The following is a 16565-nucleotide window of genomic DNA, read 5'->3' on the forward strand; positions in this document are numbered from 1 at the left end:
AGGATATGACCATTTCTATTGTCAAGTGTCTTTTAAAAACATTTATATTTGTACTGTGTACACTATATTTGCAGATTATATTTCCTTGTAAGTGATTATCTGTCAGCATTGCAGGCTTCAAAAGAAGTAACTTTGTGTACTTGAGATCTTCTTTCTTGGTACATTTGATAAAAAAAAAAGGCTCTGTACATGACATTGTTGGAAACTTATCTAACATTGACTTGATTGCATAAGTATTGACAGTATGTTATTTATTTTTGCATAGCAGAGAACAGGATAAGTGTTTATGGGTTTATTTGGGTGCAATGAGAATGTTTACAGAGTGTACAGTAGGATTGAAAAAAGAAACCTTAAGAGATTCTTACACTGCAGTATGTCCATAGTTATATAACCACTCGGAGTCATACTATGGTATACAGAATGTTACCACATTATTATTGTGGTATAATAAAAAATAAAAAAAAAATATTAATGAAGGACTATATTTCTACATCTACTTCTTTCACTGTATAATTCAAAGAAGTTGATTAAGTTCATATGGAAGGATAAAAGTTTCTGTTCTTTCCTAAAAAAGCACACACACAAAAAAAAAAAAACCATTAAAAAAAAACATGTTTCATCCCTTCCATTATAATAAACTGCTCATATAAAACTGTGAACATATCTGGGTTTTGCAGATCTCTATGAAGTTATTCTTAGATGTTGCTCATGCTGAGAATTAAACCCCAAACTCCTTTGGCCAAGAATTATCCGCATCCGTCTCTGGAGGTTTGGCTTACCTAATTTAACTGATGACTCAATAATGACTTGTTGAAATAAATTATTTAAAAGATTTTATATTTTTAAATAGTCAAAACTAGATGTATTTTGAAGATTTATTTACTTTAAAATTGGCCTTTCTTAAGATCACATTAACCATCCCTTTTATCTGATTTGTGGAAATCACAAGATGTCTGTGAAGCTTTAGATGATTCATCTTCTGTCATACTGGTTTCGGTGGACTTCAGCTCCAGACATACAAGAACTGGAACCTTACTGCAGAAATTACACCCAATTTTGTTCCTTCATTTGGTGTTTTGGGGATGCTAATAATAATAATAATGATGGTGGGAGCTGTGTAACACGCGGATCCAAAGCCTCCCATAGATGTTCATCTGAGTCAGGATCTGGTGGCTGTGAAGGTCACAGCTTATGATTCATATCATTTCATTCTCATCAAACCACTCAGTTACTACTCATACTTAATGGATGGAAGAATTGTCATCGTTCAAAAGATTGCTCCCATCAGCATAAATCTTTTCACGAGAAGGTGATCAATTGCAAAAACTGGATTAATTTGCAGGGTTTTTTTAACCATCAAAAGGAGACAAAATGTGCCAAATATCACCAGCGATATGACCCTGTATCCAGTATGCAGATACGCATCAAGGTATTTGGCCTATTTTCCGATACTGATATAATAGGCTCTATATAACTGTGCATCTGCAAATAGACTAAATAAAGATTGAAAAAAATGGCAATTTTATGCATTTATGGATAGTTAACATTACTTTAATAATTACTTTTAATAATATGTTTTCTGTATGGCACTGGTGAAACCTACATGTAGCCGGTGAAGAACATCTTATATAAATATAAACTGGTTTTCACAACCAAGTAAAGACTGAAGTAAATAATTATGCAAGTTAGGCAATAGAAAAGGGCACCGTCCCTCAGTTGCACTAAGTTAACAGATAGCAACGGTTGCTTCACCGATGTCCCTCATCACTGATGTCTTTCTTTCTTGACATTAAGACACAGCTGAATGCTCCCGTTAATCAAGTCTTTTAGACCAGCAGCATCTGGAAGCTACTTATATCGTGAAAATATATAAAAGCAAAGGATGTACTTATTTTACACACAAACAACGTTGGGGAAATTAAACTTTTAGGTGACATTTGTCATCTTGTGTAATGTTATGTTGTACATGTGCATTCAAAGGTTTGGAAAAAGTCAAATCAAGTTCACCTGCAAAGTTTATCGGCCATGTTAGATGCATTCTGACATTATTAGTTTTAGTTTAGTTTTTGTTGCGTAATAATGACACTGTAACCCGTCCTGTGTTATTGTATATATAAGGACATATTTATGTGACTTTAAGACCTGATAATGAACAGGTCTTTCTCTTGGTTTTATTCTGCTAACATAAAATCACAGAAATGAAGTGGGGGAACTTTCTTTGTCAGGACTGTCAGTTCAACTCTTTAAGTGGCCAAAGCTTGAAGGATTTACTACTTGTCTATTTCATGCCAGAAGATGCTGCTGACTGAATGATTAGATTTGAGGTAAAACCTTTATCTTTCTGCACCTCATGTCAAATGCAACATACTCAGACACATCGGAGCCCAAAGTGCAGCAGGACTGATAAGCGCTTTATCCTGTTTCTGGTGTAACAGCTGGAGCACGTCGGAGGCCTTTTGGATGCTAGTGGCTTGTTTTCCACCGACCGATAGCCATCTTCAGAGTGTGATTAGGCGTGAGCAGGGTCGTCAGTAAAGGAAGGTTAGTCATGGGGCTGGAACGGTTCTTGGTGTTTATCCAACTCTCAATTGCCTCTTTTTCGTACGAGTAGCCATCTGTGAGGGTAGGCAAATGGTATGTAAGAAATAGAGAAGCAGGCACGTTTTAACTGTAATTAAGAGTAAAAAAGATTCTGATCTTAACATACCGGCAGCAATAACTGGCTCCCTCATCAGCTCTCTGGTGATTGGACACAGAAACTCATCAGGAATGCCTGAACACACTGAATCATTCTTCAGCTCCACCACCTTCCTCAGGAGTTTGCTGCGCAGGCCGACAGACTCTAAACACAATAAAAACACGGGCGAGGAATTTAAAAAAAAAAAAAAAACAAAGAAAAACATCTGAGTTTAAGAAAAACAAAACCTTGTGTGCTCTCACAACAAAGAACAAGACGAACCGACTGGATCCTGATATGTGGAATATGATCAGTAAGACCGTTTTGAGCATTTGTCATTCCTGCATTTAGCACTTTTCACTCTTGGCAAATGTGAGCGTGGGTGAGAGTGAAACATGGTGGAAGCAGACCATGTCCGTGAACTGTCTGTCCAATTCAGGACTAAACACTCGGCAGGCACTGGAATGCATTTTTAGTTTGAATGCAGAAGAAAAACAGAAGAAATTAAAAATGCATGATCTCATAAATTATGGACTACAGCTGAACACAAAACACTTTCTTTACTCAGAGACAAACTTACTGGTACATTCTGTTTATTATACTGCCTCTTGAGAAGCAAAGCGCACTTATTGACTTCACTCCCACCTTCTCAAAGATATGCCTGTTTCTCTGTCTTGCCATGGCGGCAGATAAAAACACGATGACACTTCTCTAAGTTAGCTGAAAGAAGGTGGGATTCATGCTGTGTTACTAAAAACAGAACATTGTGAACACAAGCTGCCAGGGCACCGATGCTGTGTAAACTGAGCGGTGACTGACAGCGACTGTGGGATGGAAATGACGACATGGCAACACAACAAACATTTGCTGAGAACTGCGTGACGGATGCAGTCTTTACTGGTAGACTGACATTAACAACATAACACTCCTACTTTAGCCTTGTGGCACCAGTTCATGAAGAAAAGAAAATCTCTAATAAACCCCGAGCGCTATAAACAAACAAGCAAACAAAATAACAAAGCATAATAAAAAAAAAATAATTCAGCGAGATCAATGGTATTAGGTGTAAATCCACTTTAAACCTTATGGGAAATTCTGCTTCAAGTTGCATAACTCATGAATTGCTCCAGATTAAAGTCAAAACAACCGAATCCCTAAAGCTGAGTGCTTTTACAGTGGAGCCGAAAATTATGTAATCTTCCCGAGTAAAGCGACACCCAGACCACATCAACATTCATTCTTACATCCGAATTTTAATGCAAAATTCTGCTTTTTATCCATACAAATAGCTAAAAAAAAAAAACCTAATCCACACATTCCCATATATTCTCAACAAGAAGCCAGCCCTGCAATGCATGAATTTATATTTCAGACAGAAGACGAACAAAGCCGCAATGAAAGAGGGATGGAGTGAAAAAGTGGCAGTGCTCTCGCTGAGCAGTGTGTGATATTCATCTTCCTCACCTATGTGCAGCTCTGACGCCAGTGTTTCCTTGGTGAGACAGAGCAGCTCTGTCCCATCTATGTTGTTGGCCTTGAATTTGTCCACCAATCCCCCAAGGCCTTCCTCCACCAGCCACTCTGACACATCCCCCTCCGACCAATCAGCGACCAGCAGCGTCGAGCGGCCTGCTGAGGCTCTCCCTGAGAGGGCGAGTCAAGGCAAGAGGGTCAATCGTTGACAGCTGCACCACCATTTGAGAAATGAACAAATATTTCTTGTGCAATCCCATCCTGGGATGCTACTAAGTATTGATCGGGAGGCTGCGGTTTGCCCTGCATGTACAATGATACGGCGGATTCATTGATGTTTTCATTGACACAGCATGCTTGCACTTTTGCAGACAGTAAACTATTTGATTATTTTGTAAGCTAATTATATGTTCAAAACTATTTTTATCTAAATGCAGATTTAATGTGAGAGTGAAACTCAATTTGGAACCATGCAAAAAAAAAAAAAAAAATTCTGATTATGAAAGTAGTTTTAGATTTGTGCCCATTTAGGTGTTGTTTAACTTTTATAGCTACTCTAGCGCACTTTTTTTTTCCCTCCCACCTTGACTTGATGTCTGTGCAGACTCTTCTGTAACATAAAAAAAGGGAAGAAAAAAAGGAACTGTAATCAACAGAAACTGCAATGCAACCTTAAAGCAAGCTTGAGAGGAGCAACAAAGGAATAGAGAAAACTTGCAAAACAACAGCAGTGCCCCTCATCACATTTAACACATGAAACAGGACAGGATGTAGCAGACAACAAAAAAGCAACTAATAAAACAAGCAATATTTCAGATAACAAAAATACTAACCAGGGAATGACTTCCCACCTTTCCATCGACCATCGTGTGCAGTGATAGAGGAATAATAAGAAGGAGATAAGACATGCAGTTTAGATTGAAACTAGGAATTTGAATCTTTCTTCCAAGCTTTATGTGTTTTTCCCCCAACCATGTCCGCTGCATCCATCCTCCATCCTCCAGATGTTTACAGTCTTATCCATAGATCCTGTAGCAATCAGTGGCGATGTCGGCGAGAAGGAACATGCAGTCACATACCTGCAGCAGGACACAGTAACCTGGTTTATGCCTTTGTTCGCAGAAATGTTCTGTGCATAATTACGAAGAGGAAACAAAAAAACTATGACCAAAAAAAAAAATAGAAATCACTAAGTAAATTTTGATCAGAATCTGGAGACTTTGGCTCCTTTAGAAAGTCAATGAGGGTCTTCCTTTAAAAACTGCTCAGCTTGAAAACACACCTAAATGTGTACCATGTTCTCCATCAGCGTCACCAATTCAGTTGTGCTTTCAAACGTCACAGTCGGTTTAAAAAAGATCTAAATCAGGATTAACATCAAATTTTCAAGTGACTTGAGAAAGTCAAGGCAAAGTTAATGAGGACAGTCTCTCTAAAACCTAAGCTGGAATGCTGAGAAATGTTTATCCACAAAAGCTACTTGGCTTCACACAAAGACCCGAGAAAAGGGCTCACACAAACCTATAGTCGACACTCCAGCTTAAAGTCCTTTTAGTTCCCTGGAAGCATTTTGTCAAAAGTGTTCTTCATTTTCTGGCATTTATCCTGCTCTAACTTCAATGATTTTCTGAAAGCACTTTCATTTACCCGACTGAAAGGGACTCGATGCCTTTTATACACCTGTGGTTGAATCAACACAAAGATTTGTGCGATCATTCATCTGAGACTCGTCTGTCTTTAGTAAGGGAACATTAGCGTCAATAAAAGACCAGTAAAACTAATCTGAAAAAGTCTCGGTGTCATCACAGAGACACTGAGGGGATCTTACTAAGTAATAGGATCTGAAATATGTTGGTATTCAAAAACATGATTATTATAGACAAAAAATTGTAATTTTAGATATTTCAATAATATTAACATCACATTAAACATTTTGTCTGATATAATCTGAGAAAAATTACTTTTTTGGGGGAAATGCTGTATATACACTCAATAAAACATCCATTTAAAATAACACAAATAAAATAAATATCTACCTCTCGTGCTGCTTCAGAGTGTAAAGCAAAACTGCATTGTTCTGGAATTATTAAAAAAAAAAAAAAAGTTAAACATTTGGAAAAAAACATGAGCATGATATAACAGACAAAAACTAAAATGTTAAGTAGAATAATAAAGAGAGACACTCACTGCATCGTAGATTGTAACAGTTTTGTCCACAGAGCTGAAAGAAAAACAAAAAAATATTGACTATACTAAAGGTGTTTATGGTAGAGTTGAAAAGATGGAACCACTGGAGGGAGATGGGGGGGGGGGACGGGACAATCTATGTCTCCCTCCAGTGGTCACAGTGAAGTTCTCCACCATCATATCTGGGCAGAGGGTGGCCTACTTACCTCACGAGCACAGGCAAACAATCTATATTTCACATCAATCTCTTGATCCCAAATAGATCAAGACATGAAAACTGGCCTATTTAGGATCAAAAGAATGGCTCAAAATGTAAATTTAGCATAGTGCGACAAACTGCAAATTCTCCTATGGGAATTGGGATCGGGATTAGAAATTTAAACACATTTCCAAATAAATATGTCATTAAAAGAAATACAAAGATGGTGTTAAATGTCTTCATGGAATTAACACTCGCTCATTAGAAGCTAAGGTTTTGGAAGCATTTTATGCACATTCCAAGTCTGTTTAAGCTCATTTTTATCGAACAATGGCTGCCTAGAAAGCAGGAAATAAGTCTGAAAGCCTATGGTATGGCTTAAAGAATTGAATAAAAACACTATTCCTTCTTAAAACTATGATCTTACCCAGACACAAGCAGCTGGCTGTCTGAGGAGTATGCACAGCAGAGAACTGGAGCCGATTGGTTGGTTAATGTTTGCAGCAGCTGCATCTTACAGGCTGCAAGGGAGAGCAACAATTGCTGTCATATGGAAAGAGTTAAAAGTTTTTTGCTGAGTGATGTCAAGCTGATAAGAACAAAAAAAGACCCGCAGCAGGTTGGACTGTTGCGGGAAAAAGATTTGGGCTGTGGTGTGTGATTTCACACAAACAGAAATACACAAATGAGTGGAATGAAAATCTTAAAACGCTCAAGAAAATAAAGAAACAGGAGAAAGAACAATTAAGATGATTCCTTTGGCAGCAGCAGTGATTTGTTCTTGATAAAATTGTATTAATTTGGTACAAACAAGGTTTTTTTTGTCAGAGAGGAAACTGCACCCATCATTATTCAAGCAAAGGCTTGTCTCTGGTCTAAACTACTGGGTGTGCTTAAACACAGGAAAAAAGTAAGCATAGATAAGCCGCGTTTATTGTCTAAGCCGAGATGTCAATAAAGCTGAAAGCATGAAAAAGTTGAGATCCTTTATCATTTTCATTTTTTTCTGCTTAAATATGACCTGAGGCATCACATTTTCACACAAAGCCAACAAATTAATTTGGGGAAAAAAAAAAAAAAAAAAAAAAAAAAGTAAAAATATGTTAAACTCGACCCGGTATTCTTTTTTTTTTTTTTTTTTTTTTTTTTTAACCTCTCCTGCATGCTGAGTGGAAAATGTAAAGATTTCCTTTTAAAATCTGGTGTGACTTCCTTGTACAGCTTTAATCTCAGCTTTAGAGGAATTTGAGCTCATTTCTCAGGACAGCAGAAATCCCCACATGCACTCCTTTGTTTTGGACTGAAGTCAGGAATCTGCCATGGCCATCAGCTTTACTTCTCTTCATACAGGCTTTGATAACCACTTGTGTACTTGGTGTTGCACTAAAGTCCAATTTCACCTGTCTCAGTTCACAGATGGAAGTCATGGCATTTTCTTTTCTAATTTATAGCTTAATTTTAAAGTTATTGTTAAACCATCAAATTTATTGTTTAATCACTGCTCTTATACAAACATAGCAACGTGGGCCCAAACTATGATTCTACCACCATCGTGTTTAACAGAGGCTATGAGCTTATGTACTTGCAATTCCCTTTTCCTCCCTTCTTACTCAAGAAAAGAAAATGTAACCTTGTTTAGCTAAAAAATTCTATGCATGTCGTGGTTGACAAGAGCTCTTCTGAAATTAAGACATGTGAACAGTGTGAGAGAAGTTTTTAGAGGCTTTCAGGTTACTCTGATTGATTTGATGCCTTGCAGAGTAATAAAAAACATTGCACTTAGGTGGTTTTTGTTGGTTAACCCCTCCTGGAGTGAGTAACAATGGTCAGGAATTTTCTGTGCTGCTACACAATCTGTGGATTTTTCAAACCATTGCGAAGTGTTCCTGCTTGATGAGTATCAATACCTCTTTTTCTGAGGTCCTTTGATGACTTCCATAAATGTCTTGTGTTGTAAAGATTACATTTTTCAGACACATATAAAAGGCACACATTCATATCTGTCATCCTACAGACTGAAAACTTCTGACTTTAATTTAATCTCTAAATTAGCAGCTAATCAAAGCGATTTATCACTTTTGGCATTAATTGACATGCATTTTACTCAGCTAAAAAAAATAACTAAGGTAAACCCTATGTGTTTTATTGTATAAAATGAAATTTTACATGTTTCGCAAACTATAAGATACCAATTTGACCAAAAGCAAAATCTTCCGCTATCTACTATAACAAGATGTTTGTCTACCTCCAGAGCTGAACTTGTTAATGGCCCATATCTTCAGGAGACAATCTTGCCCACAAGACGCCAGACGAAACTGCACAACCTGACCACCTAAAACCAAAAAGGAAGCAACAAATAAAATTTCATGGCAAATTGTTCATCTTGAAACATAATTCTGCTGTTTTTAATCACAGTAACATCAGCACCTCATCTTCAACCTCTTTAATATGCAATGACAGGTGTGCACTATCTGAATGTGACTGATGTAAAACCTAACTGACAGACCGGTGGGCGAGTGGCTGCATCATCATCGACTGTTCAGTCCGTGCATTTGTTAGAGTTTAATGTAAAGTATAATAAAATACAGCATGTATACCGTTACTTTTATATTTGATAAGAAGATTCATAATTCATTTGTAAACATTTTTGTCTCTGTGAACGTCATGTGACTCACATCTTGTTCTTGGGGTTTTTTTTTTACTTGTCTTTTTTATATTTTTATGGCACATATAATGAATTTATTTTTACTGGAAAGAAAGAAAAGATACTTTTTAAAAGAAAAACTTGCCATTAATGTTGACATGATTACACTAGACCAACATTGGTTGACAACCTTAACAGATACCTCACTGCATTATGCATTACTCTGTATTCATTATCATCCAACGAATCAGTTTTATTTCCAAAAACATAAAGCGGGATGGACACTGTGTTCCACAGCATGATATCCAGCCAAAGATGAGTCAATTCAACTGGAACTGGTTTAGTTTCTTAAAAACTTTAAGTGGCATCCCTCTTCATCTCAGAACTGAAAAAGCTCTCCAGGATAAGCAGGAAACATTTTCAAGAAATGAAACCCAGTCCAGTGGACTTGTGATGGCTGTGTCTACAGCCACACATAGGTGATATCAAAATGCATCACACATACACTTAGATTTATTTTGTTCAACCAGGATTTAATTTGCAGACCAATATTTTTGTTAGACATTGGTTTCATGTAGCATCACAACTATTCTGAAAAAGCGCGCAATTTAGCTTATGTTGTGATGGTATAATTGTGTTCATTTGTTTTCTTTTTCCTTTGAGTTTCAGTGGCTCCAGTCCCTTAGCTGTGACCCAGCAGGTGGCCACAGGGTGGAGCCAGCTAATTGGACCAAACCAGTGGCAGAAATAGGAGGGAGGGGGGGGGGGGGGGGGGATTTAGGGTTTTCTCTTGTTCATTTAGTTAGGTTTTTGTGTGTCATCCCTTTTGTCTGTTTTTGTTTGGGCTGATCAGCCACTATTTAAGTTTACCCTTGTTAGGTCAGTTTGTTTCATTTTGTTGCTTGATTTACTTCTGTTACAAATTCTTTGATTTATAGTTTTGTTAAGTTGACCTCTTTTATAGGCCTGATTTATTCATTTATGTTCAAACAACTTTTTCTTGTTTGGGTCATAATAAAAACCCGATTTTTTTTTACTTTTAACCTGTGCTTCACTGCTTGGCCCATCACAGGACTAAACTTATCTTTGGTCAGATATCATGATCTGGATTCAACTTATACAAGATCCCCATTAGATTTATTACAAAGTATTACCTGGTTGTATGTATTGGGTAGTTTTATTTGGAAAAAGATATTTAAAGGTTGTTTTGGTCGGAAAATCTGCATTGCCTCAAAAAAAAAAAAAAAAAAAAAAAAAAAAAAAAAAAAGACTAATAATTTTCAGATCAATGGTTCTCACCACTGAGTATGCTGGGGGCAAAGGTGCAGCAGGAGACTCCCAGGTCGTGGGCGTTCTTCTCTGCAAGGAGCTGATTCATGTTCAGGTCCCAGAGTCGCAGATCTCCATATGTTGAGCCAGTCATGAACATCTGACTGCAGGGGCTGAAGGAGCAAGCTACCATTGTCGTGTCACTCACTTTGCTGGTCCTTCATAAAGCACACAAGCAAACAGCAGCAGCATGAACAGTTTGCGCTTCATTGTTGTTCAAGTAAATATAATGGAACCGAATGCTGACAAAACAGAGCAAATATTGTCACGGCACTGCAAACAGCGGTGTGAGGAGAGATGATCTCAGCTCATTTTAGACGCATAATAGACTCCTGTATAGGAATAGAAATAGTGGGCAAAAAATTTTTTATGAATTATATTCTCTTAAATATCATTTTAAAAAATACTTTTAAAAAAAATAGTAAAATAAACAATTATTTTAATCAACTAATAATCTATTAATTAAATTGTGAAAGAATAGTAAACATTGTTTGCTATGTTTTATACAAAGAGAAAACACACACACTTAAACTGGTTTAAGTTGTTATTGTTGTTTCCCTTTTGGCTTGTTCCTCTGGAGGGGTCGCCACAGCGAATCATCGCATAGGTGAATTGGTACATGTTTTATGCTAGATGCCCTTCCTGATGCAACCCTCTGCATCTATCCAGGCTTGGAAGTGGCCCTCAGAGAACACTGTGTCCCCCTCAGGGCTGCAGTAACAACCACCTGAGCCACTGCCATCCCATTTAAACTGGTTTAAGTAATTACATTAATTGATCAATTCGAAGGTTTTATCATCTGACTCTATCCACATCCTTAAATGAAGTGAATGCAACCTCAGATTAACCTGAAAAACACTAAATACTAAACTGTTATGAACAAAACCTAAGCTATCATTGTTTCTAAGCATTCTGTGAATAGTGAACTAGACCTTGTGATTCACTAGTGAAAAAAATCACTTTCTGTATGTCTGTCATCTGTCTCTTACATCACCGAGAAGGATTTTTAATCTACTTACAGCATTACTTCAGGTCATTCAGATTTGTGGTGTAAGGTTTATGTGCAGCTCTTTTAAGGTCCCAACCCTATGATGTATTCAGGTTAGGGTCTAGATATTAACATTGTCACTGCAGCATGACTGCACTGATTTGTCCTAGTTTTATCCAAGCATGGTGATGTGCATTGTGTACATTATCTCCCCTTTAGTGTCATCTGTTCAAAAGATATTATTCCAGAAGTCTTGTGGTTTACTCAAATGCACCTTTGAAAACCTAAGCTCTTCTGCCTTGTTCTTCTTCAAAGAAAAGAAACTTTCCATGAAAACCCTTCTAACAAACCATATTTTGCTCTTTTCTGGTGGTATTGTCATGAATTTTAAGATTAAACACACACACAGAGGTCTGTAGAACTTCAGATGCAGCTCTTATGAACGTGAACTTGCTGGGATGCCGGAAAGATCAGCAGAGGTCTTAAATGTTTTCCACTGGTGAACAATCTCTCTCAGTGCAGAATGATAGACTCTAAAATGTTTGGAAATGTCCTTGTGACTCTTCCAGAATGATGAACAGCAAAATTACTTCACTAAGGTCATTGCAGACATCTTTTCCCTTTGATCACTATAAAACATAATCTCGATCAGAAATCCACAGATAATTTCAGCTGTAGGGAAGCATAATTCCTTACTTTACCGTTGCAGTTGTTTAGAAGGGAAATTCCAGAGAGCCAAAGTGCCATCAGATGCACCAGAAACCAGGTAGACAGAGTCAGGACAGAGGGCACAGATCCTGACAGGGCTGCGACCAGGATGCTCAAGGATGGCCTCAATGTCGCCTGTGGCCATGGACCAGACCACGATAGTTGCATCTGTGGAGCACGAGGCAAGAAACTGACCACAGGGAGTGAAGCAGCAGCAATGGACACTGTACCCATGTCCTGACAGTGGAGAAAAGGGCAGCTCTGAGAAGTCATGAGTGCTGTATATCCTGAGAGTTTTGTCCCCAGAGCATGTAGCCAACAGTTTTGCTGAGAAAGCACACCAGTTGACATCATCTTGATGGCCTTGTAAAGTGCAGATTAGGGATGCCATTTGGAAAGCTTGTCCTGAGGAAAAATGCAAAGTTTAGAGAATCAGTTCATTTATATAAACACGTGCCCTGGTCTTCAACCATAAAGTTGGCTTGTTATAGAATTATTTGTCTGTATTAACCTACATATTATATCCTAGTTACTGCTCTACAATACTAATATTAGCTCCTCAGTTTATTAGACATTAAAGCTGCCAGTTAAGGCAACAAAGCAAAACAGCTTTAGCCATGACTTTATTAACTGATAAGCTCACGGAAAATAAAATTAACCAACTTTATAAGCACCTTTATAAGATCTTTTAAAGGTCTATAGGAAACAAAGCCTCATATAAAAAAACTCAGCACAGAAACAATAATTTATGATAAACTAACAAAATAAAATAATTGGGCGTGGAAACAGCGTCAAAATAAAAATAAAGATATTTTAAAAGTAAATAGTTGTTCATATAAAAGCGGACCATCATAAATAAATGATTATTAGATTGGTTTGCATCGAAGGCAAATATTAAACGTTATTCTTGCTTGCGAGGCAGAAAGCCAAGATCCATCGTATCAAATACTACAGATCGATAACCAGTAGAAACAAACTGCCGTTTAAACAGTCAAAAAATCATCTCTGAACAATAAATCAAGCTAAATCAGGGTATAATGTCAACTAACAACAGAAATACGTACCTTCTGCTACTCTCCCGTAATGCTGTCAGTTCATGTTTACTTCCTCACTTATCAGCTGACCGCGACGTTACGTAGATTACGTCACTCACAGTTGGAAAACGCAACATTTAGGATGGCTCGGAAATGGGAACATTTTTATTTTGTGGCTCCTGTCGATCTCTGATACACTAATCTGATTCCAGGTTTTCTTGTTATTTTACCAGTAACAACTGGCACTAAAATGTGTAGACCAATTGAGTTCAGAAAGAGTTACATTTTTAAAGAAAAGAAACATTCAGTTACGAAAAAGACTGAAATGCAATAGTTTAAATTGCAAATGTAGATCTAAAGAACCTGACCTGTGTTCCCAGATTTTTTTCTTTGAAATTATTTTTATTGGAGTCCTAAAGTTCAGATTTCTTACTTGCTTCCGAATGCAGCATAAATCATGGGAGACTTGATGAGGTCTGAAACTACAGGTCTGCATGTTTATCATTTACATGATGAGTACTTGTGACTCATTAATTACAACCTGTTGGATCCCCTGATACGTTCATTGGTGAATATTTTTCCCTCCAGTACACCAATGCTTCTCTTCTTGCTGCTTTCTATATCTATTATTAATATTTATTATTCAAGACTTGCTTTTATAACAATCATTTTTTCATCTTTATTTTAATTAAAATTGTTTTAATTCACTTTTTACAGTGATTCCACTATAAACCCGTCCCAGATTACAAAGCCTCTCACTGCAACTACCCTGAGGAGTAAAGTCATTTCAGCTGCTTAGATTCAACTTTTCTATCCTTATCCACAATTTTATACTTCTTTTTAACTATAATAAAAAAATAATAATAATAAAATGCCATATTATAACACCTTTGTTACTAGCTATGTTTAGGATTAAGTAGTATTCATCAAGTAAAACTTGAGATGAGTTTGTAAACTCTAAAACAATGACTTTATCCACATTAAATTTCCTGACTCATCCTTGAGCAGATTGTTTAAAAATACAACTCAAGACTGTGCTACATGACTTGTCCTTGTGAAAATAATTAAATAAATGTTCAAACTTCGCTTCCACTAAGTTTATGTATTTTAGCTTGTATACACGTTAAGTGAAGATTTCCTTTTCTCTACTGTTGGACTTTTTTTTTTAAGTATTATGTCGAAAGCTGTGAAATTCTTTAAGTGTTTATCCTTTTTAATCATATTCAAATAAACATCTGAGCATTGCAACAACTCCTGTCAAATTCATGTTTTTGTCCAATCATCCATTGTTCATTTGTCCAGTTATTTTTTCAAACTAGCATTAACGAATTAAATATAAATCTAATAGAGGTTTCACATTGTGGGTTTTTGGCACCATTTTTTCACTTGTTAAAACTGTAAGAGAGTTTCTAAATAGTAAGGATTTTGTAAAATGCTTCTGTGAACTTGAAACAATAAAGCAAAGAAAATTGTTTATGATCGCATACTGAATAAACAGAAAAAGAAAAGAAAAAAAACACTGATCCCTATTATACCATTTATCAAAATCAGCTCAGGGAGGAACTGAAATAAAACAAGTTTAAGTCACGTACGTTGAAAAACATCCTTTTAATAGGTCCGTGCCACACACTAGTGAAAAATAAAGCTCCTACAAAAGAATGATACTTTTATTCCACAATATTTTAAATAAAAGTAACTTCAAGTACTTTTGACTTGGGTACAAAAAACTCTAGCTGCCTCCATCAGGCCACAACACACAGCAAGGTTCAACACAGTGGTTACAAATGGCCTTAGGTCCTCTGTATTGTGGCAGATAACAAGGAAATGCATTGTGGAAGCATATGTGGATGCTTGTTGTTCCTTCCTTTTCTTCTGCTATGGTGAGGAATGATTTCTGTGTCACTGTCCAACTTTGGAGGCCTTGTTGGATTGAAATCATATAAAAAAAATTAATTGTCATAAGAATGAAAACGAAAAACAAGAACATCCCCTACATGCCCCTGTTGGAAGGGTAGGCACTACCAAGATTAAGGATACCACAGTGTTTGCAGAGGATATGTATATACTGTACAAACAATATTTATGATAATGTTTTCATCACGTTCACTAAAATAGAATGCTACAATCATTCTAAGGCATAAACAATATCTTAATATTCTTAAACAATTTGTACACATCGTTCCAAACAAGACATAATATTGACATTAATTAACAGTATATACACATGAATCACCGTTGTCTGTTTCCTCTGCTGTTCCTGTAAATAAATGCAGTTTTACAGTTTGAACAAATGAATATAGTCCTCTGATGCCCCGAAGCACTGAACAGTGTAAACAGTTTTTTTTTTTCTTTCTTGGCTTTGTTTGATATTTAGGAAAATTATAACACAAAGACACATTCCTTTTTTTTTTTTTAATTCAAAGCAGTTCAGATGATTCCTCCTTTTCATAGAAAATGAAGTGGACCTTGATTCATAAATAATTATTACAAAATTAAATACATTCACTATAATACGATTAAATAACAAAAGAATATTTACAAGTAGTGGAAAGTATTCTAACGCAGATACATCAGTGACATTTGAGGATTCATTCAGTGCAGTGTTCTGAGACAGGGAATGGTATTGCACTAGGACACCCCATTTCTCTGGGACTCTTTGGGGCTTTTATCCCTGTTGTAAATAAATCCAGCGCACCTCATGTAACAACTGTTTTTTCCTGTTTTGTTTTTTTCAAGGTATCATCTCTTAAGTACATCACCGGTTCTTTAGTAGGGGTTGACTTCTTTTTCCATCACGCAAAGCCACCACCTCCATGAGAAGAATGAAAGTAGAACCCGGTGCTCTGATATGAAAAGTCCGATGGGGTCAGGTGGAAGAGTCTGAACAGAGTTTTAGTTTGTTTGTTTCAGAAGCTCAGTCCAGCGCTTCTCAAAGAACTTCCTCATGTTATGGCCAGCTCGACCAATGTCTGAATTGTCTTCATTGAATTTTTCACAGTTATCAAAGACCAAGTTGACATCAATAATGAAAGTCTCCAGGTTTTGATACCTAAAAAAAAAGGCAAGAAAATCTTTAGGTTATCAAGCACAACTTACATCCAGCTAATTCAGATGTGATTAACTACTGTATTTTTAAATTTAGTTTATTTGAAAAGGGGAAAATGCAATTTCATAAAACACAAGACTACACATGGTTAAAAAAAAAAAAAAAAAAAAAGCCAGAATAAGCCAAAAGACTAGTTTTCATCTGTAGTCCCCTGGCAGTGACATTAAAAAACACATCTACACATGAGGCTTAAGAAAAATAAAAAACAAAGGAAAAAAAG

The 16565-nt window shown here is 36.5% G+C and overlaps 2 protein-coding genes across 11 annotated transcripts in view; both read right to left on the minus strand.

The window, feature by feature from the left end:
• Positions 1-246: 246 nt before the first annotated feature.
• On the minus strand, positions 247-13324 carry wdsub1 (WD repeat, sterile alpha motif and U-box domain containing 1). 2 transcript variants are annotated; one of them, XM_079243711.1, is made up of 13 exons: positions 13270-13324; positions 12199-12610; positions 10480-10667; positions 8782-8868; positions 6964-7057; positions 6338-6371; positions 6187-6227; positions 5123-5229; positions 4984-5001; positions 4734-4760; positions 4142-4321; positions 2708-2842; positions 247-2615 (listed from the first exon to the last, which is right to left on the minus strand). In XM_079243711.1, exons 2-13 carry the CDS (start codon positions 12594-12596, stop codon positions 2464-2466), a joined length of 1461 nt encoding a protein of 486 aa, XP_079099837.1. In that variant the 5' UTR covers positions 12597-12610; positions 13270-13324; the 3' UTR covers positions 247-2463. The 2 variants fall into 2 exon arrangements, with proteins under 2 accessions (XP_079099837.1, XP_079099838.1); XM_079243712.1 differs by lacking the exon at positions 4734-4760.
• Positions 13325-14863: 1539 nt separating this feature from the next.
• baz2ba (bromodomain adjacent to zinc finger domain, 2Ba) overlaps positions 14864-16565 on the minus strand; it is a 65615-nt gene continuing 63913 nt past the window's right edge. For all 9 annotated transcript variants that reach the window (XM_079244642.1, XM_079244639.1, XM_079244641.1 and 6 more), the window contains one exon: positions 14864-16288. In XM_079244642.1, the coding sequence (XP_079100768.1) occupies positions 16132-16288 (157 nt within the window). In that variant the 3' untranslated portion in view covers positions 14864-16131. The remainder of the gene's footprint in view (positions 16289-16565) is intronic.

This window comes from Telmatherina bonti (genome assembly GCF_933228915.1).
Source record: "Telmatherina bonti genome assembly, chromosome: 1".
Lineage (NCBI taxonomy): Eukaryota > Metazoa > Chordata > Actinopteri > Atheriniformes > Telmatherinidae > Telmatherina > Telmatherina bonti.